Source organism: Dromaius novaehollandiae, chromosome 1 (genome assembly GCF_036370855.1).
Source record: "Dromaius novaehollandiae isolate bDroNov1 chromosome 1, bDroNov1.hap1, whole genome shotgun sequence".
NCBI classification, from domain to species: domain Eukaryota; kingdom Metazoa; phylum Chordata; class Aves; order Casuariiformes; family Dromaiidae; genus Dromaius; species Dromaius novaehollandiae.
This window is the reverse complement of record NC_088098.1, coordinates 200,987,833-201,012,171: the sequence shown is the minus strand read 5'-3', so window position 1 is coordinate 201,012,171 and position 24,339 is coordinate 200,987,833. Positions and strand designations below refer to the sequence as shown.

The window sequence follows — 24,339 nt, the reverse complement described above, 5'->3', positions numbered from 1 at the left end:
CTGACATCAGAGTTAAAATAATCATCTGAAACTTTGGAGATTGATGTTTGTTTCTGGCTATGCTGTAGAGATTCTCTGTAACCTAAAGCAAGTGAGTTAATTTCTGGTTTTATGCCATTGTATGATGTATGTGTCATGATGTATGGTGTGTGTGGGACCCCCCAGTACAGGAAGACATTGACAAACTGGAGTGAATTCAGGGGTGGGCCATGGAGGTGGTTGGGCCTGGGGCATTTGCCCTGTGAGGGGAGGCTGGCAGAGCTGGGCTTGTCCAGCCTGGTGCAGAGATGGCTTTGGGGGCACCCAACAGCAGCCCCCAGCACCTATGAGATGATCTAGAAGACACAGCCAGGCTGTTCACGGTGGTGCATGGCAGGAGGACAAGGAACAACGGGCATGAGTTAAAACAGGAGAGAGGTTCAGACCAGATACAGGGAGAAAACTTCTCCCTGTAAGGGCAGCCAGGCAGTGGCACTGGTTGCCCAAAGGGTTGTGCAGTCTCTGTCCTCAGAGGTTTTCAGGATCCAACTGAATGAAGCCCTGAGCATCTGGGTCTGAACTTGGAGCTGATCCTGCTGTGAGCAGGAGGATGGACCAGAAACCCCCTGAGGTCCTTCCCAACCTGAATTGTCCTGTGATCCTATGAATGCCCATTGACAGTTGGAGGGTATTAGTTGTGCTGCTGGAGACTGCTCTGCAGTGTGAAAAAAAAAGCCTAAGTGGGGCTGGTTAGGATGGTAGCTTCTGAAATGCACTTCTTACTCCAACTGAATGCTAGTGTAGACACATCCTATGTGAAATCTGCTTTTCCTTTTCATTGACAAGGAGCCGAGTCTTCTCAAAAAAAGAATACTGGTGGCATCACTCTTTCTGTCTATTTCTGCAGTTTGTTGGTTTTTGTTTATATTCCTTCTCATTTCTGTTTCTGCACCTATCATTTTTTTGTCTCTTGGCTGTACTTTAGAGACTTATGTATATTATGCTATCTGTCCTACTCCTTCCCTTCTATGGCATTATCTCAATCCTGTGCTTTCATAACCCTATCTTTGCAGTGCTCTGTTGTAAATCCCTTGAGTAGGAACTTCAACTGCGGTTATATTGGCTTGAGCCTATGCCTGTAGTTAAGACACTGTCTTTTTATATACTATAGAATTTTCCTGTCTTAAATTTTCTGTGCTATCCAATTTAAAACCTGCTTTATCCTGTTTTGGAATATCTGGTGGGTTATTTTCTATTTCTGTTCTCTTTGACTTTTTCAAAGGTAAAATTTGAAAAGGATCCCAGTTTTAGCAGAAAACTAAGAAACCCGACTGTGACTCAAAAGAGCAAAGAATGTACAACTAAACAATTTAGAAACTGGGTGGGAAAGAGTGGAAAAGGAAGTATACTATCTCCACCTAGAATGTGATAGCTTCCTTTCTGATATCCTTTTACCTTTCCTGAAGTCTCTATTACTGGCATTCTGCTTGGGACTTGACTGCTTTTGACTTTTTTTCCCCTTTTCCCCTTTTTTCTTTTCCTTTCTCGAAGGTACCTACCTCATATTTGCATACATTTGCTACTGTCTTTCATATTGCTGTAGTTCTGGAATAAGCCAAATCTTTTCCCTGGGTACCCGTGTATATTCTGACCACTGGGTTCTCCTGCTTTTCGTAGGTGTGTTGTGACCGCACAGCTCTCCCTGCTGCTGTAATATTTCCTTATGGAAGCTCTCCTCTGGTTTACAAACAGGTCCAAGTCCTGTGCATTTCACCCCCCCCACCCCAGCTTTCTTTCTGTGCTAGTGATGATGTGGGAGGCTCCTACAGCTGCTTCAAGTTCTGCATCCTTCTAGGATGTCCTGGCTCCAGTTTCTGCAGGTTCTCTTTGAAGAGGGGTTGTGTTTCTGTTACTTACTCCATCACCAGCTTAAAGATTCGTGGAAGAGTCTTGTTGTTTCACTTGGAAATATGAGTGTGAAGTGTTTTTATAATTTTTGGCGGGAGTCCCTTCTGCTTGAGTGCTCTGAAAATAGCCTCCTTGTCCTTTTTCAGACTGCCTTTACCCTGTGTTTCATTACTGTCCTAATTGCTGAGGCAAGTGGTCATTTAGCTTAGAGATGGTGCTAAGCAGTAAAATCTGTTTTGGCTAAATTACTTGCACAAGAACAAAAAAAGTAAGGCTACTATTCAGTGAGGATGAAAGTAAGATTAAAAGAGATTTTACTGCTTTTTCTGTTTGAAATGTTCTAGTTTTGACTTCGCTTCTGGTGCTCTCGCTTTTATTCTTGTATTTCCTGGTCCCTAAGATGTAGCATTCTTTCTTGATCCACCCTGTATTCCTTTCTTTTATGCTCCCTATTTAGTCTTACGCTGCTCTTGAAAATTTTTCTCGACATCAGTGTTCATTCTGATGAACTGTTTTTTTTTTTCTTTTGTTTTGGCAGTTTAGCATCTGTCAAAGATATGTTTCAGTCTGTTACCTGTCCTAGTTTTGCTTGGGGGTTGGTGTGTGGCGGTTATTTTAAGTGTACTGTGTGGTAAAGTTACTGTGTTTTCAAGATACAGGCTTTGGCAATTGCAAAGGTGTTCTTAAAATCCAAAATTGATTTGATGTAGCAAATGTATATTGGCAAATATACAGTAAATCAGTTTAACTTAAAATATGGTAACTGTGAAAAATATGATGATGGGAAAAAATCATTATTTTAGTATCTGGACAGCTGGATCAAAATTGAAGAGAATCTTTCTATTTTGCTAGAAAAAAACAGAATTCTGTTTCTGAGCAATGTTTCTAGGCTCTGCTAAACATGTATCAGGAGTTTGATCATATTATGATAGTGGACTTTTATATTTGCTTCCACTTACTAAAATTTGCTTTGAGACTCATACGTGGGTTGTTCTTCAGTAGTAGCTTTGGATTGCCTTTACTAAGATAAGACTGGTTGTTGATTCAATTAAAATGTTAGCTACAGCAAAACTGCATGGATGAATTAATTCCTCTTTTGGCACAACAGAAAGCTAATGAAGTGTGACCCAAGTTAAATAGTGGTTAGTATCATAGTACCGCATTGATCATTTCTGAAGATGGCTGAACAGTTGCCATTCCTATTTTACACGTGGGGAATCTCAACCACAAAGCAGTTAGTGGCTAGCACAAAACAGTACTGTGAGCCAACAGCTGCCTCTATTCTCCTCTGTGTCTGAGATTCCCAAATAAAAATTACAGTGCATGTCCTAAATCCACTTTTCAGGCATTTTAAATATATGTCAGTCTTTCGAAATGAATCAATCCTCAGAACTTCCCTTTGGAGGTCTTGGAAAATTAGAAGCCTTTTTTCAGGTTACATCTATGGTGCTAAATGCCTCCTTCAGGGAGTGAGGGCCCTGAGGGGCAGATGGTGCAGAGGGTTTGTGCTCACGATGCTCAGGTGCAGTAGAGCAGACTGTCCATACCAGATACCACTTGGTCCCAGTGACTTTTCTGCCCCATGTTATGCCCTTGTGACCTTAGATGTAATTATTATTTTTGGATTGTTTTTTCTTGTTCCAAAATACCTGAAATAAGGTGAGGGCTGTGTTGCATCCCACCACATTAGTGCTTTTTTTATATAGCATGTGTTGCATGCGTTGGCATATAGCTCAGAGTGTATTGAGGTGTTTGAGTGCGAAGCCTTCTGGGATAGCACTGGAGAACGGCACAGAGTGGAGAGAAACCTCGTGCAGCTTTGTGCTTATCTTCTCTGGGGGTTGATCTTTATCTGTTGAGATTTGGTTTGGAGGGAAGAGGTTGATTTACCCCTAAAGAGAGTTTCAAAATAAGCTAACGTGTGTAGCTTGGACAATCAGGAGAATAGGAAGTGGCAGATACCAGACATGTCCCAGAAGAGATCGAATTTCGACCCCAGATTTTTGAAAATCTTGACAGCTGTATTCTCCTTTTGTCAAGTCTGCACTTCAGCCTTACTGCTTTTCCAAACAACTGTGTGTGGTAGCTACCGATCTGCTTTGGTAAGACTAGAACTGTCTGTTCTTGGAAAAATAAAATGGCATGGCACTAGCATTTGTATGCCAGAGTGAGCTCTTGTGCGTCCCAGCAGAAGAGACTACAGCAGAAGCATCTGCCAATGCCTCGACAGCACCAGAAAGAAAGTGAAAGTCTGTTGGGAATTAATGGTGAAGCGGTAAGGCACAGGAGGAGAGGATGAGTGTTGACCAAAAGAAACATATGAGCCATCGGGACTGCGAAAACTCTTCAGTGCCCTTGCTGAGGGTCTCTGGGGAGTGCCAGCTGTAGCCCCGTCGTGCCTGGCTGGCAGTGGCGTTGTCAGCTCTGCTCACCCTGACCAGGTCTCCTGCCAGTGAGGAGCCACAGTTTTCTAATTCCTGAAGGTTTATTGGTGAATCACCTGTCAAGTGTAGGATGACATAACTTTTGGCTAGAACCTCATTTCTAGTCTGTGTTAGTAATTACCTTGGGCCTGAGTAATTATTGCAAGCTTCCTCGGGCCCTTTCCTAGCTTGCTCGTTGTTTTCTGGAGTTTGTTCTTTTGCTGTGGCGGTGCAGCCCCAGGACTGCTGGAGCTATAGCAGTCTCCTGATTCCCGCAGGTGTGAGCCGAAGGGTGACAGGTCTTCAGCCTTCTCTGTGCTGAAATGTTGTCCCTTAACTGATGTTAAAGTGATATGACCTTTTACATGGACTTGGCTCTAAATTTGCTGTGCTAATAACGGCTTATATTGTCCAAATAAACAAAAAAAGACTGTATTGGATTGATGTAAGTATTTTTATGCTAGCATAAAAAGGTTTCTATACCAACATCATCAGCATCACTAAGATGGAAGAAAGTGGTGTGACTTTCTTCCAACTGACATGTTTTAGGTGCAGTCTAGGGCATTATGCCCTCACCTGCATCTCTTACTTCATGAAAGAGATAATTATAAATTATATTGACACCACAGTTGTTTTAGCAGTTCTGAAGTTGGTGAAATTGTTGTTTTGCTTTGTAAGTGGATTCGGTTTCATATTAAGTCAGTGGAAAAATATGAAAAGCAATCATCTCTTGGTGTCATTTCTACTAATCTGTTTTAGGTAAATAATGGCTTTGTCAAGATACTTAACTGCATGATTCCTTTAAGAGTTACAAGCCTGGATGAAGATAAAATGTTTGAATCATTCTTGTATTTTTGATTTCCTTTAAAAGCAAGGAGATTGAATAATATCTCAATCGTATCTTTTTATTTGTCATTTTTCATCAGTAATGTGTAGGATGACTGCCACCAGACAGTGTGTGTTCATTAAAAAAAAATCAAGGCGATTTTACTTTAATCTTAAAAGATTAAAAGAAAAACACCAGGAATTTGACTTTAAAACTGTTGATCTTTTTATTTGTTCTAGGAGAAAAGACTAAAAGAAAAAGCGGCAAGGAGAGAAGCCAGGAATAAAAATGCAGAGGTAAGGATTTTTGTTGTTTTGATCAAGCTAATGATTGTAGTTTTGAAACTGTTTTTTCAATTACCGCATTTCTTTAATAAACTGTGATTTAGTTAATGACTCTTTAAAGATATTTTCTGTTTCCTTTTTCTTTTTTATTCGGTTGCTCTGATCTGGTTATAATGACTTATGGTGGAAAGATATGCAGTAAGCACATACGCTTTTTTTGCCCAGTAACACTAGGATGCTTACTTTATTTTTTCTCCTTTTGAGTTTCATCCTTTGCTCAGAGGAGCCTTTTTTTGCAATTGCAGTCTCTTTATTCTGTGTATTGGGCGAGTTGCAATTTCAGCTGCAGTGCTGATGCTGTTTTTTTCTGAACACTCGGGCATGTATATAACTTCCTGCAACACTGCAGGCAAAAAGATTTTTGGTGAAATCTCATTCAAACTTGTTTCTGCTGAACATTTTCTTTAAATAGCAAGTGTTTACATTAAAGCGTATTCCTTACATTAAAGCGTATTCCATCTTCTTATGTTACACGTGAATAGTTACAATTCGTTCTTGGCAGTGAGCAAAGATCTTGCTCCCTTGAGTAAATCCGTAATGTTCTGTGTCAGGTTTTTCCAAGCAGGCCAGGCACTGAGAGACTGAAGTACAGGGAGATAACTCGTGCTGTAGTTCTGGAGTGGAAAGTAATTACAGTTTAAGATGAAAAGCCTAGTTATACTAAGTATTAAGTGTGATTCTGTCTTCAAAGATGGCACACGATGAGAGCTGTTGGCATCATGACTCCCCAATCAAGCAATAGAAATTCTCTGTGTGTAATTGAGTGTATAGAAAATGCATACTTTTTAATGTATTGAGCAAGTTTTTAGGAAAATTGTGGAATGAATGATTAACGAACCTCTTAATACGGGGAGGAAACATTGGTAAAATCCCAATGTCATATTATTCAGCAGCTGGGGAAATAAGCCCGTGCCTTTCAAAGGCCTCGGTTGTTGTATACCTACCCCATCCTACTCTTTGCTGATCAAATGAACCTCTCTTTGCTGTTTGAAAATGAATTAAATTGGTTTCTGTTAAAGAGTTACCTGTGTTCTAGGAGCGTGTGCATGTAGGTAGTGTGGGTTAAGAGCAGAGCTGCTCCCTGCGAATTGTATAAAATAAAAATGCAATTTGATATCACCCTTTTCTCTCTTCTGTGCAACATCTGCACTTTAAATTCTGTCTGTCAGATTTGCTAGTCCTGTTTCCGGATGAGAACGGCATACTCTTTCTGAGTGCACTGTGTGAATCTGCTATTATTTTGGATTACTTCTCTTCCTGAACTGTGTGTCTCGCTCCGCGCAAGAAGGTACAAGCCTCGCAAGCTGCTGTGGCTCCTCTGCGCAGTGGACGTGGTGGGACGCGTTGCTTGGAGGCTACGTTTGCCAGAGCTCTGCGCAGGGGAGCCCGTCACCCTCACTGGGGCTCGTGTGAAGGGAAAGCGCTTCCCCTGCGATGGGCTGGCGGCGGAGCCAGCGTGCGGGCCCGGAGGGGCAGGGCAGCAGCAGACAACAGCTAAAGGTGGCAGCTTCGGGCTGCTCGGTGTCTGAGGAATTAATTAAGAACGCTCCCGGCCTCGGAAAATTTTGCAGACAAAGCTGCAGTAGCTGAAGCTCTCCATAGTCCGTATGGGATATGACTTCAGCAGCTCGTGGGAGGCACTTGGGTTTTGTATACAGAAAATAAACAAGCAAACAAATTAAAACAGTGAAACAGACAAACTATTGAAATGGAAACTAGTTTAAAAACATATAAGCTGCCTAAATCAGGAGTTCAAACACTTGCACGTTTTCACTAGTGCCTTCAGAATATGGCTTGTGACACACTCACTCTACAACACACAGGTCCTTCGGCAAGTCTTTGCTAATACTATTTTCTTAAAAGGGAAAGCAATATGGAGAGACCAAAAACAGCAGAAAAGGTATTTTTAGCTGTATTAATGCAGTTTAGCAGCTGGAGAAAAGGACTGGATCAACAAGTACAAGTAGCCCATCGCTTCAAAGCAGCTGTGGTCATAATTTGTTACTGCACTCCTTCTGCACACTTTATTCTGGTTGTTTGTATTTTTAACTGCTTTTTTCATATAATAAACTTTGGGCTACAGAATATTATTTATCATACTATTAATATTAGTATTATTTATATTATTATTATTTATTATCTTTCAGTAGTAGCCCATGGGGTGTGATGTGACCAAAGCTATGTACTTCTGCATTCTAAATATGAAATAATAATTCATCAACTATGGCTTCTGTATCTTTGCTTTAGTATAATTCATACCTTGTTGTCCCGTCGTACCTTGTGCTGTGTTGCTTATTGGTCAGTACTTGCTGACATGTTGTATCTTAACATGCTGCTTATTTCCAAAATGAAAAATAAGGGAATATATTTGGAACTAAAACATTATGGTTTACATTTTTTTTTATTTTTACACTTTAAATCATACATTTGTGGGATTGAATCTTAATTTCAGACTATGATGCCTTTTATTTTAGTATTTCTCTGTCCTATATGTGTTCGTCCCTTTTCAGTACCATGCATCTTGACTTCTTGACATTTTTCGTTTACTCTACCTGTTTTTTCACTCATTGCCTACACTTTTTAATAACAGCTTTCCTTTAATCTTTTGCCCCCATGTTATTTGGGGGAGGAGAGAGAATAACTTGATTTTAACATAGTTCTTCATTTCTTTCATTTCTGAGTGCAGTATTTTTAATGTCTAAAGTGCAATATTTTTAATGCCTTGCAGAAGTGCAAGCCTGCCGTCGGTCTGCCAACAATGAGGGAAGTTAAGATCACAGCGGAGATGGGCTTCATGCTTTTTCTCCTGTGTCACGGGAGCCTAAAGCAATTGCAGGGGACTTATGTTGGGATGGGGTGTGCTCACTACAGCTGGAATTTAGCAACCAAATTCTAACATATCGCACTGTGTGTATGAACAGGGGATTAGATGAGTCGGTAACTTTAGTGCTGTTAACTCCACCTTGGATGATCCCCATGCAATAAACAGACTGGTAGGAAGTGAGGACTCTTAAAGGATGCTTTGGAGATGGTATTTCCTGGAATTTATGACCATTAATTATATTTGAATGCAAAAGGCTGTGAAATCGAATAAAAGAAGTTTTAAAAAATATATATTACTGTATATATTATATACATAGAGAAGAGAAACTGGAGGCTTAGTCTTTTTTTTTCCCCCATCAACAGATGTGTGATTTTTCTCCTAGTTTAGGAGATTTTGATATTTTACATATTTATTTATTGATATTTACAAATGTGTTTTCATATGAAGAAAGAAAATACTTTGTCATCACTCAGTATTGGTAACATTGTGGTCCTAAAACCCTATCACAGACTTTGATAAGGTTTACTATAGGCTTCTTGAAAATGGTCTTGGGAAAATTAGGTGGTCAGGTTGTCTTTTGGCTGACAAACTATGCAAATGCAATATGCAGAATACGTAAAAGTATAGATGGACATTTCAAGGCAATAGCTGGAGTTTTATAAGGGCTATGAAGGCTTTTATAAAGCCACCCCTGGTCTGAAGCAGAGCCAGCTCCTATGTCTTGCACGCTGAGCTGGGAGTGCTGACAGCGCTGTGCAAGGGAGGTGGCGTAGCTCCATGTGTAACAGCTCTCGCTGGCGTTAGCTTGGCCCAAAATGAGCTTGTCATGCTCCCACAAATGGTTGGAGGTGGCACTTCCCCCAGGAGAGGAACAGTGAGGAAGTGATACTGGTGGCTGCTGCTCTCCCTGCCTCTACATTGCATCCACCACTGCTCCATGTGTGCCGTTGGCCTCAAGTGAAGTGTTATGAAAATGCTGGGAGCAAGGCTGGATGCAGGCCACCAGCTGAGATGGTAAGCTCTTGTGAACCATTGCTCTCTGAGGAACGTGTTACCCATATTTCCAGATAGCCAAGACCCCACTTGCCCTCAGAACGAAGGGCTGATTGTGGTGCACATTACTAGAAGCAAGAGCAAAGTCAAATTTCTGTAATCTATCACATACTTCTTTCTTAATATAAATAATTAAAGGACATTTAAATCTGATTTGAAATGTAAAATAGAGGTTAAAGTTGCAGTGAAGCTAAATATGTCTGTATTTCTCATTTAGTGAGTTTAGTGTTTTGCTATTCTGTGCCTTAGAGCAGTACTGATGTGTTAGGAATTCTGAAATGATGAAGGGTTTTTTGTTTTTAAGAAAATTAATTTTCTAGAAAAGATGTTTTCCAGAAGCACTTGAACAGGTCTGTGGGATGGGAAGGGGACTAGAGCAGGAGTCAGGATAAGGTGTTCTTCCTAGCTCCAACACTGATTTGCTTTGGGATCCTCAGCTGTGAACATTCAACATCATGCAAAAAATAACTGCATCCTAGAGGGCATCAGCAGCTGCTAGAAGGAGTTTGGGCGGTGTCTGTGAGCAGTGCCAAGAGATAAATTTTGCTCAGTCATGACAGTTTGGTGGATCAACTCAGCCATTGACTGTTCTGTAGCAATTACAAAAGGGGAAGTACTTGTGTACTAGGTGTTAAAGTAAAAGTAAAGCACAATTTAGCTATCTTCCTATACATATTTCTTGCACCTACCAATATTCAGTCATTCTGAGAATATCCTTCCCAAGCATTTGATGTTTTAAGAGCTTACAGTGTAAATCATGTAGACTGGTTGTTCAGCAATTGTCATCTGACTAGTTGCCTAGTAAAATTTTTGAGTGTTGTAGGTTTGACTGTGGGTGGTGATAGTAACTTCTGTTTGTGTTTGGCCCTCAATTCCTGTGCTGTGCAAGCTGGGTAAGTTGATCAGTGTACCAAAGCTTCATACTTTATGGCTTCATATTTCATGAGCTTATTTTCCTCTTTGGGTTATTGCATCAATCACTTTATTCATTATTTTCTTAGAGTCACAGTCTTAAAAGACTCAAATACCACAGAAAACTGATTGTGTTGCATGTTGTAAAAGTAATGTAGCTCTCCTGGGTAATTTGCAAATCACTTGTATTTGTCAGTATGGATTACTTGCTTTATGGCAGGATGCACACTTTTGATAGGATTTACCCAGTGCTATTATCCAAAGCAAAATAGAAAAACCTGAAAAGGGACAGACTGGCAGATCAAGGTCAGAGAATCACACAATGGTTGAGGTTGGAAGGGACCTCTGGAGATCATCCAGACCAACTGCCGTGCTCAAAGGAGGTCACCTAGAGCAAGTTGTCTGGGACCCTGTCCAGATGGCTTTTGAATATCTCCAAGGAAGGAGACTCCACAACCTGCCTGGGCAACCTGTTCCAGTGCTCAGTCACCCTCACAGTAAAGAAGTTTTTCTTTATGTTCAGATGGAGCTTCCTGTGTTTCAGTTTGTACCCGTTGCCTATTGTCCTATTGCTGGGTACCACTGAAGCCTCCCTTCAGATACATATACACATTTGAAAAGATCTCCCCTCAGGGAGATCTGTCAACCCTATCAGGTTGGTTAAGCATGATTTCCCCTTTGTGAATGCATGCTGACTGCTCCTGATCACGTCCTTATCCTTCACATGCATGGAGATGGCATCCAGGATGAGCTGCTCCATCACCTTTCCAGGGATCCAGGTGAGGCTGACTGGCCTGTAGTTCCCTGGGTCCTCCTTCTTGCCCTTCTTGAAGACTGGAGTGACATTTGCTTTCTTCCAGTCCTCAGGCACCCCTCCTGATCTCCGTGACCTTTCAAAGATGATTGAGTGTGGCCTAGCAGTGACATCCACCAGCTCCCTCCACACTCGTGGGTGCATCCCATCAGGGCCCATGGACTTGTGGATGTCCAGTTTGCTCAAATGATCTCTAACGCGATTCTCCTCCACCAAGGGAAGGTCTTCCTTTCTCCAGACTTTCTCCCTGGTCTCCAGGGCCTGGGATTCCTGAGGGCTGGTCTTGGCCTTCTTTGCTTCAGCCTTTACTGCTTTTAGGATGTCTGCCTTCTCTGTATCTTTTGTCACCAGGGCCCCTGCCTCATTCAGCAGCGGGCCCACATTCTCCCTAGTCTTCCTTTTGTTGCTGATGTATTTAAAGAAGCCCTTCTTGCTCTCCTTGCCATCCTTTTGCCAGATTAAACTCCAAATGGGCCTCAGCTTTCCTAGTCACATCCCTGCATACTTGGATGATGTTCCTATATTCCTCCCAAGTGGCCTGTCCCTGCTTCCACCTTCTGTATACTTCCTTCTTCTGAGTTTTGCCAGGAGCTCCTTGCTCATCCATGCAGGTCTCCTGCCCCATTTGCTTGACTTCCTGCTCACTGGGGTGCACTGTTCTTGAGCTTGGAGGAGGTGATCCTTGAATATTAACCAGCTCTCTTGCACCCCTCTTCCTTCTAGGGCCCTATCGCGTGGAATTCTTCCAAGCCTAGGAAAATCCAACTCGAACACATACTCCTTAGTGAGAGCATTTTTCTGTGTTAGAAAAGAATGAAGAGGCCAAATCAATGGAATAAAGTGGAGGGTTGGGAATGTTATCAGGCCAGAGAACTGACATCCTCCTCTGAGTACTAAGAGAGATCCAAGCACTTGGTCTTCAGAAGAGCTTTTTCCTAGGATTTTTTGCTGAATAATTTTAGAGCATTAAAAGATCAGCAACATCGGGATAATAAATATGCTTTAACTTTTCCTCATGCCCCGCCTCCCATCCAACATACTTTGCTGCTCCCAGAGGAATTACTACTAATGTATGATGTCTTACATATTTTTATAAAATGAATATTGAATATATGTGCGCACACACACACATTTATGTAGTTTAAGGTTATCACAGAGTAGAAATGGAGTTAAGAATCTTGGTATTCTCTGTTATGAAGTGTCTTACATGAGCACATTTGCAGAATACACCTGGGTGATCAGGAGGCACATACGTAAAGATGAAAATATGACACATTCAGAAGTTGATATCTGTCTGTATCACATCATTGCAAGGTGTAATCTTCAAAACAACATTACATTTTCTGCTCTTTGTGCCATGCTCTGTTGAGATCTTAACCAGAAAATACTGAAACCGCCCCCCCCCCCCAAGGGTACTTGTACCCTTCAGTACTTACCCTCCATGTGATTTGAGATACATAAGCTGAATGTAGCTCAAGAAGTCTTTGTGCCCAGTGGCTAGGTTCAAAAAAGAAAGGGTCTGGGAATCTAATCTCTTGGGAACCTGTGGCCAAGAATTCATTGGGAGAAATATGATCTTCAAAATGTGCTGAAAATGGTGCATCCACTGTATATTATTCCTGGGGTTATTAGTACTGACTTTTACTCCCTGACAGCCCCACTTATGCCTTGAGTTTCCTTTTCCTTGAGATCTAGTCCACAACCTCAGAATTAGGCTGGAGATGCTAGATTCCCTGTGTGCAGGCAAAATAATTTCAGCATGGAGAGGGGTGTATGAGAGTGAAGGAGGAATTTGGTCCATGCCTCTTGTAAATACTTGAAACCAGTAGTTCCCAAATCCCTTTGAGTTCATCACTAACCATTGCTTTGAGTTCATCACTAACCATTGTTGGGAAAGTTCTGTGGAGTACCCTGCACCTTAACGATTGGAGTGTCAACGGTAAAAGTAAAGGTGCTTTAGTTCTGGTCACGTCTCATGACCTGGTGGAAGGTGTTGAGGAATCTCTGCTTTAGATCCCTGCAGTTTCTGCAGTTCAAGCAGGGTGTCAGGGCCAGATCCTTCCAGGGGTCTGCGATATGTGGAGATTGTGCAGTTCCTTGTGTTCATGGAAAACCTCAGGAGAATGACTCAAGGCTATATCTTGTTACCACTGTTTGATAGTGGTAGAGAACTTAAAATTGTTCCTCATTAACAATTGTTCTTGATTTTGCAAACCAAAACAATAGCAAAAACGTAGCTGAGCAGTTCTGCTCAACTACAAAATCTTCCAGTATCTCTGAGAGACTGCAACTGGAATTACCCTGTGAGTTAGATCCTTTTTATAAGGTTATACTTCTTACTGGAAGCAGATGACCTACCCTTAGCTTAGAAGTTGCTCTGATCTGTGGACACTTACAAAATGTATATGTATCCAAAAACTGTAAGTAATTGTTTTGTTTTTGTTTTTTACAATTTTGTGTTTGCATAGTTTCTGAATTTCCTTAAGCTCTGTGAATGAACAGAGTAATTGGGCACTGAAGGATAGGTACGACAACAATATTTTAACCTACTCCTACTGACTTAGTAATTTTAAAAAGTTTCTTAAGGCAGAATCACAATTTCAGGTTCAAATTTTAAAGTGAAAACAGAAATCACTGATTCTGAACTACCTGTATTCTGAAATATTTTTAAATCAATATATTCCACAATATTTAAGTTAATATTTAAAAACAGTGTATGTTTCTATAGAAATGTTATGTACGTTTTGCTTATTAGAAATAACATGATGATTCTAGCTAATTTGGCACTTAAATGGTTTTAAGTAAAGCTGTCATAAATCCTGTCTTTTGGCATTAGAAATGTATATGATCATGTCAATATTTGTGTCTTGTACCTAGACATATAACAAGGAAGGAGTCATATGGATTGGTTTGCCAGTTATGTACCCGTCTGTGAACCTCTTCATTGCAGCCACCAGCATGTGGAGATTTCTGAGTATGTTTGCAAGACTGACCATTTAAAATAATGAGACATAGCCATAGCAATTGAATTTTGTGAGCATAAACTTCCCAACTGTTATTTTTAATCATTTATGATATATAACGACAGCCCACTGCTCTATGCATGGTAAGCTGTTATTTACTAGCCACTGAGGTGACTTCTGTATAGTATGGGCAGAAGCATAGGCTTGAGGTGATGTGGCCCTTGCACATACCCTCTTATCCCCTAAAGGTCTGGTGAAATGAGGTGGTTGCACACAGGATCAGCTCAACCACATTTTAATTACGGTGTTTGCCATATCTTTTCACAGATTAATAGGCAATTTAATCAATATGGCATCTTTGGTAAGCTTTGCAAGATTCAGTTTGTGTTAAAAATATACATATATTATTAGTAATTTAGGGCTTTCTTCTTTATACTTCAAATATCTATATAAGATGTGCCTGACAACAAAAATCTAGGTTTTCAAAAATTGGAGAAGTACCTCCTGAAAGTCAGAAAATAACACTTCTGCTTCAATATGCTGTCATATTATTATTATCTTTTTTGAGGAGATGCTGTACTTTACCTAAAGGTGCCTTCATTGTGGTGACCTGTGAAACTGCCCCATATGAAAATTGCAGTATTTTCCTGTAGTAGGATTTTAGTAGGAAGTGCTGGCAAATTGCTTTTGACTTTGGGATCCAGTCCTTGCATACTGGTTTAATAGATTCAAAATAAATATTTTGCAAATGAGTGATAATTAAAAGAGTATTTGTCAATCTTATCTGAAGATAAAGTCTGAAGACTTAATAATTGACAATATCAATTTATCAGTTTGACCTTTTTTTTCAGCTGACAGTATTTGAACATGGATTACTCTTTTCAGTTGTATTCATTATTAAGGCATTCTAAGGCAAATTTAACTGCTGAATTTCAGAGAGCTCTCAGTGAGTGTTTGATACACACGCGATGTTTTGAGAAGACGTGCTCCTGTATGCAATGCAGCGTGCTTGCTTCACTTTAAGTATTACACACTGGTTTTGAGTCAAGTGTAGGCTTGCAGAGAACCAGCATTTCCCCTCAGGCACGTCTGCCTTCTGTCTGTTGCCCTCTTTGTGACTTTTCTGCATAATAGACCACCTCCATGCTCTAGGCGAGCCAGGGCTTCTCCAGCTAATAAATGCAGATTTGATTTTCCTCATGCAGTGGGAGAGAACGGCAGGATGATGGGGGCTTGAGGTATCCACGTGAGTGGCCTCTTGTATGTATGGGTGCTGAGGAAATGCTTCTGGTAATGAAAACAGAATAGCTGCTTTGGGTGCAATTTATTTTGGCCCAGTGTTGCTTTGCTGTGGCACTTGTAATGGTATTACAGTTTTTTAGATGTTTTTCTTATGGCTTATGCACAAACTTTCCTGTAAAACTTGTTTATCTTTTCTTGTATATATGTGGATTTTGTATATATTAGCAGGCTGAGCCTCCAGAAGATTAAACCATGATTGCCCAAAGCAGATGTTTAAATAACTTTAATTTCAAAATCATCCTGCAGAGCTCATCGAATTAGATTTTTTAAAGCCAACTTGCTTGCTTAGATGCCTAACTACTGAATTTCATGTTTTTATCTATATGTTGCAGTTTCTGTTCTTCATTTTTTTAAATCCTCATTTGATAATCTGATTAGTTAATATTCCTACTTTTTCTAGTCTCCGATAAAACGAATGTCTCAATTCTACTGCATATCATTTACATCTTAGTTTCCCCAAGAGGAATAGTGTGTTGGTTTCTTCCTTCCTTCCGTCTGCACTTGTTAATGAATGTGTCTTTCAAGAAACTCTTAAAACTGAAATGTGATCCTTCAGCTTTTAACTCTCTGCTTTGCTGCATTTTCACTTCCAAGCTTATGGTAAAGAAACAGGAAAAAAAATTATTTCCCTTAAGATCTGAGTTTTTTTCTTCGTTATTTTGGTTATGATTCTGGGGGAGCTTTTGATGAAACATGAATATGGAGCTGTGAGAAGAGAGGGACAGGATGAGTGTCACTTGTTTTCCTGCTATGTTAGTGAAGACAAAAGCCTATTGTCTTCCTTTATTGTAAATGACTTTCTGAAATTTCTAGGGTAATACTCGAGAAACGTCTCCAGCAGTTAAGATAAACTTCAGGAGGATTGCACTGTTTAATTCAGTGCTTTTTAGGGAGCTTTTCGTTTCTAAATAATCCATATAAGTTGGGTAGCATTGGAACAGGATCCTTAGAGCCGTCTTAGCTTCACTGCTGAGCTTCAGAGCATTCAACATGTTACAGAATAAATGCTTTTCTTTATTTCGGAAAAACAATATTTTGGCATTGAGGGAAAACCTGAGTATATAGTTCCCCTCCCTTTTCCCCTTTGCCCGTGTTTGTGGACATCAGAAGGAGCCGCACTGCACCGTCCAGCTCCTCTCCGCGTGTGGCTGTGCGGTAGCACAGGGAAAGCAGTGAAAGAGCTCTGTTACTGTCTTGATCAGTTGCCTTTCTGAGGCTAATAACTGAACCCCAGCACCTTAGATTATACATGTTTTTCCATTCAAATACACATTTTATCTATTCAGGCAACATATTTCAGCTCAATACACAAAAACATAAGCCTGCAGAAACCAGACAGAACTCTGTGTACGGCTGAGTACAAATATGTATAACCAGGAGCAAAGACGTTCCCTCCTGAGCTTCGCAGTTCCACTCCAGCACCAGCTGAGTGTTTTCGCGCTAACTGGACAGCCCTGTCTGCTGTCAGCTTACAGGGGGGAAGAAGAGTGCCCTGGGCCTTAGCTTTGGACTTCCATCCTGTTGCTCTTTGTTCTTCCTCTTAATTAATAAAAATTCGGGCGACTGTGTAGGATGCTGTGATCACAGTGCGCTCATACATAAGCCTAATTACTCTGCCCTTTTTAATATTATGATATTCAAATGTGCTGAAGTAGCACATTGGTAAGTTAAAAAAAAAAAAAAAAAAAAAAGAAAGGCAGTTCTAGAGCGTTACAAGCTGTCCTTTCTTTATGTGTTTTCGTTTTAGACAGTAAACACAGACCACTGTTTAAAGTCACTAGCGTGATATGTCATTTGTGAATGTTTTCTGCTATGACTTGTTAATAGTGTCTTGTAACCAGTATTTGAAATTTCTCTCCCTCATAGCACAAATTTTAAAGGTGTTATACCAAGCGCATTTGCTTTGCTCCAGAAGCAGACTCCATATATGTTTCAAGCAGCAGATCAAGCTATCGTTTATTAGTGTGGAGTTGTCTGTGCTTCTTGTCTCAGCACATTCCTTGGGTGCTTTTGCTACTACACTATGTTAGAATAGACTGGAAATGAAGTTTTGAACGTCTTAACCTTCTTCTCTGCCTCCTCCCTGCAATCCTGAAGATGTGAGAAACCCCAGACAGAACCCAGATCTAATGATCTGAGCTTTGCAGCAGCTATCACAGAGAGCTTTTAGTTAGGAAGATGAAATTCTGTCTGTGTTGGCATGCCTTCTTCTACAAGCAGTCCAATCTGGTGAGAATAATATGTTCTTTTGTGAACAACATGTGTAATCATATGCCTCAATCCTGATGGAAATACGATGCGGATGGCTGCATTTCATAAGTAAGCTGGATCAGAGCTCTTGAAACTTCTTTATTTTGCGTCTTGATTTTTTCCTGGTATTACTCTGAGCCTCTTCCCAGCTTTCCTTCTGTGTATTAAACTTTCTTAGAACTTACGCTTTGGATGCAGGGACTCTACCTTCCTGCACACTTCAGATGAGCTTCTTAGGAATGAGTTAATTGGCAGATGAGCTAGTGTAGTCTTTCAGACGTGTTTAGACGGTACTGACATCCTCATGAAGTAAGGAATCATAGTTTCAAATTAAGCAGCTCTGTTGTCTCAGCAGCCCTTCTGTTTATATTCTTGGAACGTGTTGCTTGCAGCATTGTACGTAGTCTGCTCTATCTACCGTCAGCAATCCTAATTGCTGCTAGTGATGAAAATTGATTTGTGCAATCAGAAAACCATTATCTACACTGACTGATAATCCTGCAGTTGCCAGTGTTTTAAAATTCTTCTGGTGGCTGTTTTCAGAATTCTCCAGGGTGGTGTAGGCACCGCGGTTCCAGCTGCTTTCTGCTGAATTTTAAATGAGCAATAAAGGAAAAGGAAAATGCTCCCAATGACTCGCTCAGCATTTTCTTCAGATGGTTTTTAAAGATCTAGTGTTTTATCAGATTCCTTCTTTATCTGATATACTAGGTCAGTTGTGCAGTATCCCATGTTTTACCACAGCAATGCAATCTTTGTAACAATGTTAAAAAGAACAGAAAACCTGTCAGATGCATTGACTATGCAGTTTGTTGTTAGAAAACCCCAAACTGGTAACTAGCGTGTATGGTTATGTAACAGTGCATGGAGAATTGGGTAAGCCTGATGCTTCCGCCGGCAGAGCACTACCTTCTTTTTGAGGGAGTCCATTAGGACCCCTGGTGTCTTCCTGCGTTGCCTCCAGTTTTCCCTCAGGGTTCCTTTTCCTCATGGCAATGCACGATTTTATTTTTCCGTCTCTCCTCCATTTAATATTTCCTTTTCCTCTTGTTTTTCTCTCATCTTTTATGAGATTTTCCTTTGGGTTTTCTGGATTCTACTTTCTTGTTTCTCTGTCCTCTTTTTTGCTTTTTCTGCTTTTTCTGAATTCAAGCTGCTACTGCTTTTATTTGTTTACTTTCTGTTGTATGGAAACTAAGAGCAGAAACAATGGAGAGCAGCAGGAAGAAAGGTAATAGGATCATCTGGGAGCAAAGCCTTAATAAATGCTTAATTTTTTAGGGAAAAGTTCTTTCTGTCTGTACTATCTGGTCAGGGGAATTCATAACTTTCCTGACGTTCCTTCAAGTAAATATATACAGTTGTGCTGGGCTGTACAATTGTAGTACTGCTGGATAAAGGTTTGTTTTCCAGCACTACCGCTTCATCGTTCTAGGAAGGACTGAAAGAGAAAGTCTGTTTTACAAGTTGGACTCATTCATACTCTTACAAGAAACCATTTGCTCAAAGACCATCAGGAAGGGTTCAGAGCTAATCACTCTAAGCTAAGAAAAGCCAGAGTTAAAGTTGTCAGTGCTCGTCCCTTTCTGTATGCGTTTAGTGGTGCAGATTAAAAGAGGTGAGTCTCTTCCTCCCCCTGTGCAGGACTGCACTCGCTGCTGAGCAGGGTCCTCACCGCAGGCTCGTACTAGCACGCAGCAAAGAAGGGAGCAGCCTGTATGTTGTGCAGCTCTTCAGTGTTTTCATGTGCTCATAGCACAAGTGTCATCTATTAGATGAGTGGATTAAAAATTTTGCGAGAAACCACATGTACACGTAGACTGTGAGCTGTGCTGTTGTTAACATTTAAACTTATTTCTAGGACTTGACTACTTGATTTTTGCAAATTTGATAGTGATCTCTTAGCAGATCTTTTTGACTGTAGTTTCCCAGAATATTTGAGTTTCATTCTTTGCTAACCTATTTATTTTGGAAAGAGGAGTCAGACCCAGAAATACTTGTGATATGTAAATTCTCTTTTAAACTGTGTTGGAACTACTGTGGATTAATATGACACCCATTTTTTTGAAAAGGCTTCTCTGGGAGATGTAAATCCATGAGGCCTCCACATAATTGTGAAACTGTGCAGTTCTGGTCCCCTTCAGCTCAGAAAGGATATAGTAAAAAGAGATCTAAAAAGCATGAGGAAAAAATTAAAAAAAGCTGAAGTCCATGTAGAAAGAAGACAACTGAGGGCAGATACTAAGTCTTTGCCTAAGTTATTGAAACACGTAAGTATAGCTCTTTATTAACCTTTTCATAGGGCAAAGTCCCCCATTCTGTGTAATTCCATCTGAAAGGAATGGTGGACTGTGTGGCACAGTGCAGATTTGGCCCTGTGAGGGGATTGAACTCAGTTTCCTCTTCTCCTTCCACCAGTCACTCTGTGCAGAATGCTGTTAAAAATGGGCAGAATATTTGCTTACAGCTGGATATGTGGAACCTGATGTGGTAAGGCGCTGTTCTCAGAGTTTATGCTTAAAGCTGTTAATCCAAGTCCAGAGAATGATTGATTTGCAAATATTTTGCTTGCCAGACATGTGAGACTGGGCTTCTCAACTTGATTCTTTAACTTCCTTAGCATAACTTCTATCCTTGTTGTCACCGAAAAATGCAGTTTATTGTACTGTAACAGCTGAGAATTGTGACTTGTCCCGTGTGTTATTGTGATGTGTGGTTGGGGTAAATGTATGCAAGCCAGGACTCTATAACCAGTTCTTGCAAAAGTTTTTGTGCCATTCCTACCCATAGTGCTTTCCCTAAGATCTGGAAACAGGTTAGCTAACTTTATGGTAACTCCTTAGGTGCTTAGTCTTTAGTGATGATTTCTGTTTTGTAGATAATTATAGCTTGCCTTGCCCTTTGCATGGTATTTGTCTGCAGTCTCCTTTCCTCTCTTACATTTGTGATTTTTTCCTTTACATTTGGTACTTGGTTTTCCTCTGTCTTTGAACTTCCATTTTAGTGATGAAGGGAGGAAGTTAATATCTTCCCATGTGAAATTTTCTAAGTTGCTATTACAGAAATGAACTATATCCATAATAATCTGAGAGATTTTTGTTCTCACATTGTTTTGCATTTAGAGCGACGGCTGTGTGGGGCACTTTGTAGTTATGCAGCGTGTTGTTCTTGTTCTGGGCTTCGTTTGTGCAGAGCTTTCCAGTCTTTTCACATGTCGTGGTAGATTTGGGATGTAGTCAACTGACTACTTAGATGAATGTGAGAGCACCAGACACACTTCTGTTTGTGACATGGGAGAAAATAGTCTCATGTCTTCAAAAATAGGTTACTATAGTTTCGCAGTACATTGGCCCTGGTCTTCCTCCGGGTTTGTGGCAAATGCTTTTGAATAGGTAGAACTGCCTTGAAAGCAGTTGTGCAAAATAAACTTTTATTACTGGTAGATAAGTGAAGTATTTGGCACTGAGGAGAAAAATCTCAGTGTAATGCTGAGAGAGAATTTTTAATGCAGTTATTTGCTACTTGATTTTCCATATAGTTTTATATATGGATAGCAATGTACCAGTTTTATGAAGTACTCCATAAATATGTTCTTCAGCTTGCTGTTTATTTGGTACTGTATTTCAGTATATTGTATCAAAAATCAATTTTTTAAAATTGATGTTCGAGCAGATGAATTGGTTTAAAAATTCAGTGAGCAATATGTAATGGGATTAGACTTAGTTTATGCAAGAAAAATGTATGATATCTGATGGCGTATATTACTGTCCTCTGTTCTTGTTGGACAAACTGTGTAGGGTTTGGCCAATGCTTTGTGACTTTAGGTTAACAAGATAAATTGTGGGTGGACAAGGAGAGGTGATTGACTGATTAATTACAGTCAAAGTCAACTTACATTTACTTGATTGATTTACATTAGTGACATTTGAGCTGAAAATTAATTAAGATCATTAGGTTTCATTTTAAATGGTTATCTCAGTCCATTTTCTTTGATAACTCGTGTGCTATCAAAATGTCTAATTATTAGCGTTTTTAGTTTCCCATCCCCTACATTCTCAGGCACTTGAGCTTGTGTGGCAAAATACTGTGAATATTACAAGATGTAACCCACTTCTTTGTAACCCACTTATATCATAATATTACTCTAGTTATCATTATTATTCTAGTTTAATTTTTTAAGTCATTCTTGTGCTATTATTACTATGTTTAACTTAGAACTCTCAAGTTCACCAGTACCTTGTTCAGTGAGCTGCTGCCTGCTTCTGTACAGCATTAGGAAACTGCTCAGGGCTTGGAGTCAGCTGGTCTTGTACTTCTGTTGTGGCTACTATGAAGATAGGATGTAAAAACAAGGATATTTTAAGAATTAACGTCTGCCCAGTGCTTTCAAATAAGAGGTACTGGTGTAGCTGCTTAGTGCTATTACCTAAGTGGCAGATTTAGATTTTCCCTCAGTTCCTCTTCTCTGGTCAAAGATGATGTCCTTTTAGATGTAAACATATGAATGCTGGGATCTTTCTAAGTTGCTTCTGTCCCCTTTGAGGTATGAACATTTTCTTTTTATTGAATCACTTTGTTTTGAATTTCAGTTAGGCTGTCAGTCATGTAATCATCAGATCTGTTTTGAACAAATACTCACTAGTGTTTGTAGCTCAAACCTGTTCTTCCTCTTTATTTATGGTAAAATACCAGCTTCTTAACTACTCATTTGTCGTATCTGAAAAAGCGCCCCAACATGCCAAGATAAAAGCTTATTTTGTGTAGTTATACTTCTGTCTACTCATCAGGTTTTCAGGAACATTGAATACTTTTAATGTTACTTCTGACCATATCATTTAACAGTTGCCAAGTATAAATTGTATGTAGTTGTTTTTTGTCATATCTTGTACACACAAAGGTTCCTAGGAGCTTGCCAGTCTCAATTATGCAGATATTTTGGTATTTTATTTCAGTACTTGCTTGCAACTTCCTTCCTGAGCAGCACAACTTTTTACAGTGGTCAAAATTACTGTATAACTGCTATACCCAGAAGCAGAGAGCAATATAAAGATGGATGCTGTGTCATTAGAGGTGAAACGAGCTCCACTGAATTAGGGGGAAAAAAGGGGGCGAGAGGGGCCTTGTTGAACATTTTGGCACTTCCGAGCCCTCCCGTGCCCTCCATCAGTACCTCTTTGCATCATATCTGAAAGATTTTATTGTTAGTGTTCAATATCACCTTATTGCCGTGATGACAGGCACAACAGAAGTTAGGCAAAATTTAAGCTGCATGTATAAGTAAAATAGTATGTTGTAGATGTATTGCAAGGCATCACAAAAATAACCCACAATTTTTCTCCCTCTATGTCCCTCCCTGCAAGCCATTACCAGTCTCGTGGACTTTGAGAGATTTTGTATGCTATTTTGTCTTTCGGCATAACTTTCCACAAAGGAATTAGCAAAGTGAAATAGCCAAAAGATGAGTAAGTTCAAACAAAATTCAGAAGCTTCCCGTGGCGGTGGAAATAAGACGTTGCAATTTGAGACTAGCTCTTAGTTGACTATGAATAGATCAAGCTGTGATGTATATTAAAAAAAAACAACAACAAAAAAAAGGAATTTTAAAATATTTTATTTTCTGTCTACCTTCTTATATTTTTTGTGACTTCTGTGGGGCAGCACTATTTATTTCTGCCTTTTGAGGATAATATGGAAGAGGAAAAGAGAAACTTTTCTTTCCTAACGAGAGAAGGATCTAGCGGATGTTCATTTCCCCCAGCAAGTGAAGCCAGAGGAAAAGGAATGCCAGTCCTCCCTGCTCTCTTCATTTTGTTAATTTTTAAATGTCCTTGTGCAAATTTCTGGGATGGGAAGGTTACTGCAGGAAAGGAATTTAGTTTAAAAGGATATACATTTTGAGGCTGGATCTGGAATGCTGAAACTGTGCTCTCAAGAACGTTTGGATTGATGGTACCTCAACTACATTCATCAGTAGAGTGTTACATTTATCTGATGCACATTATTTTTTTCTTCTTTCTGTGTTTGAAAGTTTCTTTTAACTCTACAAGAAACATACTCTTATTTCATTTCTGTTTCTCTCTTTTTGGTCCCTGAGTGCAGTCACTGTATTTCATGGAATCCCTTTTTTATACTCTTCTGTTGGTTGACTCTTTAAAAAAGGATTGCTCTCTGATAACCTAACAGAAGTCCAGAATTGTCGACTGTCTGAAAGTGGGATATCGTGCCACTTTTGACTTCTCAGTTTTCAATTAATAGAATTGCTTGATGTTCTTTGAGATCTTAATCTTTAAAGTCTTTATTGTGAGGGGAAGAGAGATACTGTCCTTAAACACAATGTGGTCTGAATTTACTACTACCCCTCAGAGTAGTGGATCTGGATGTTATGCAGTTGTGGCATTTTCTTAAAGAACATCAGCTCAGTGTTCATTTATGGTCAGCAAAGGGAATACAAGAAACGATTAGAAAAGAAGTACAGAACAAAACAGAAGACATGTCTGCAATGCTGTGTGCGTTTCTTGGCACCCCATCTCAGACAGGTTAGAGAGACTGAGAAAGATGCAGAAGGTGACATGGAGATATATAGAATGGTTTCCATACAAGATTCTATATTCATCTTGGAATACAGACAACTAGAACTATAGGAACATGCACCATTGGAACCTGTTGAAGGAGCGGACAGTTAGGTTTGCAACAGGCAAAAAATTAAAAATAAATATGTGGAAATATACATTTACATTTTTT

The 24,339-nt window shown here is 39.9% G+C and overlaps 1 protein-coding gene across 1 annotated transcript in view; it reads left to right on the top strand.

Annotated features, from left to right (window-relative positions):
* DDX10 (DEAD-box helicase 10) overlaps window positions 1-24,339 on the top strand; it is a 204,606-nt gene that overhangs the window by 136,526 nt on the left and 43,741 nt on the right. The window contains exon 16 of the mRNA XM_064505051.1: window positions 5,376-5,432. Within this exon, the coding sequence (XP_064361121.1) occupies window positions 5,376-5,432 (57 nt within the window). The remainder of the gene's footprint in view (window positions 1-5,375; window positions 5,433-24,339) is intronic.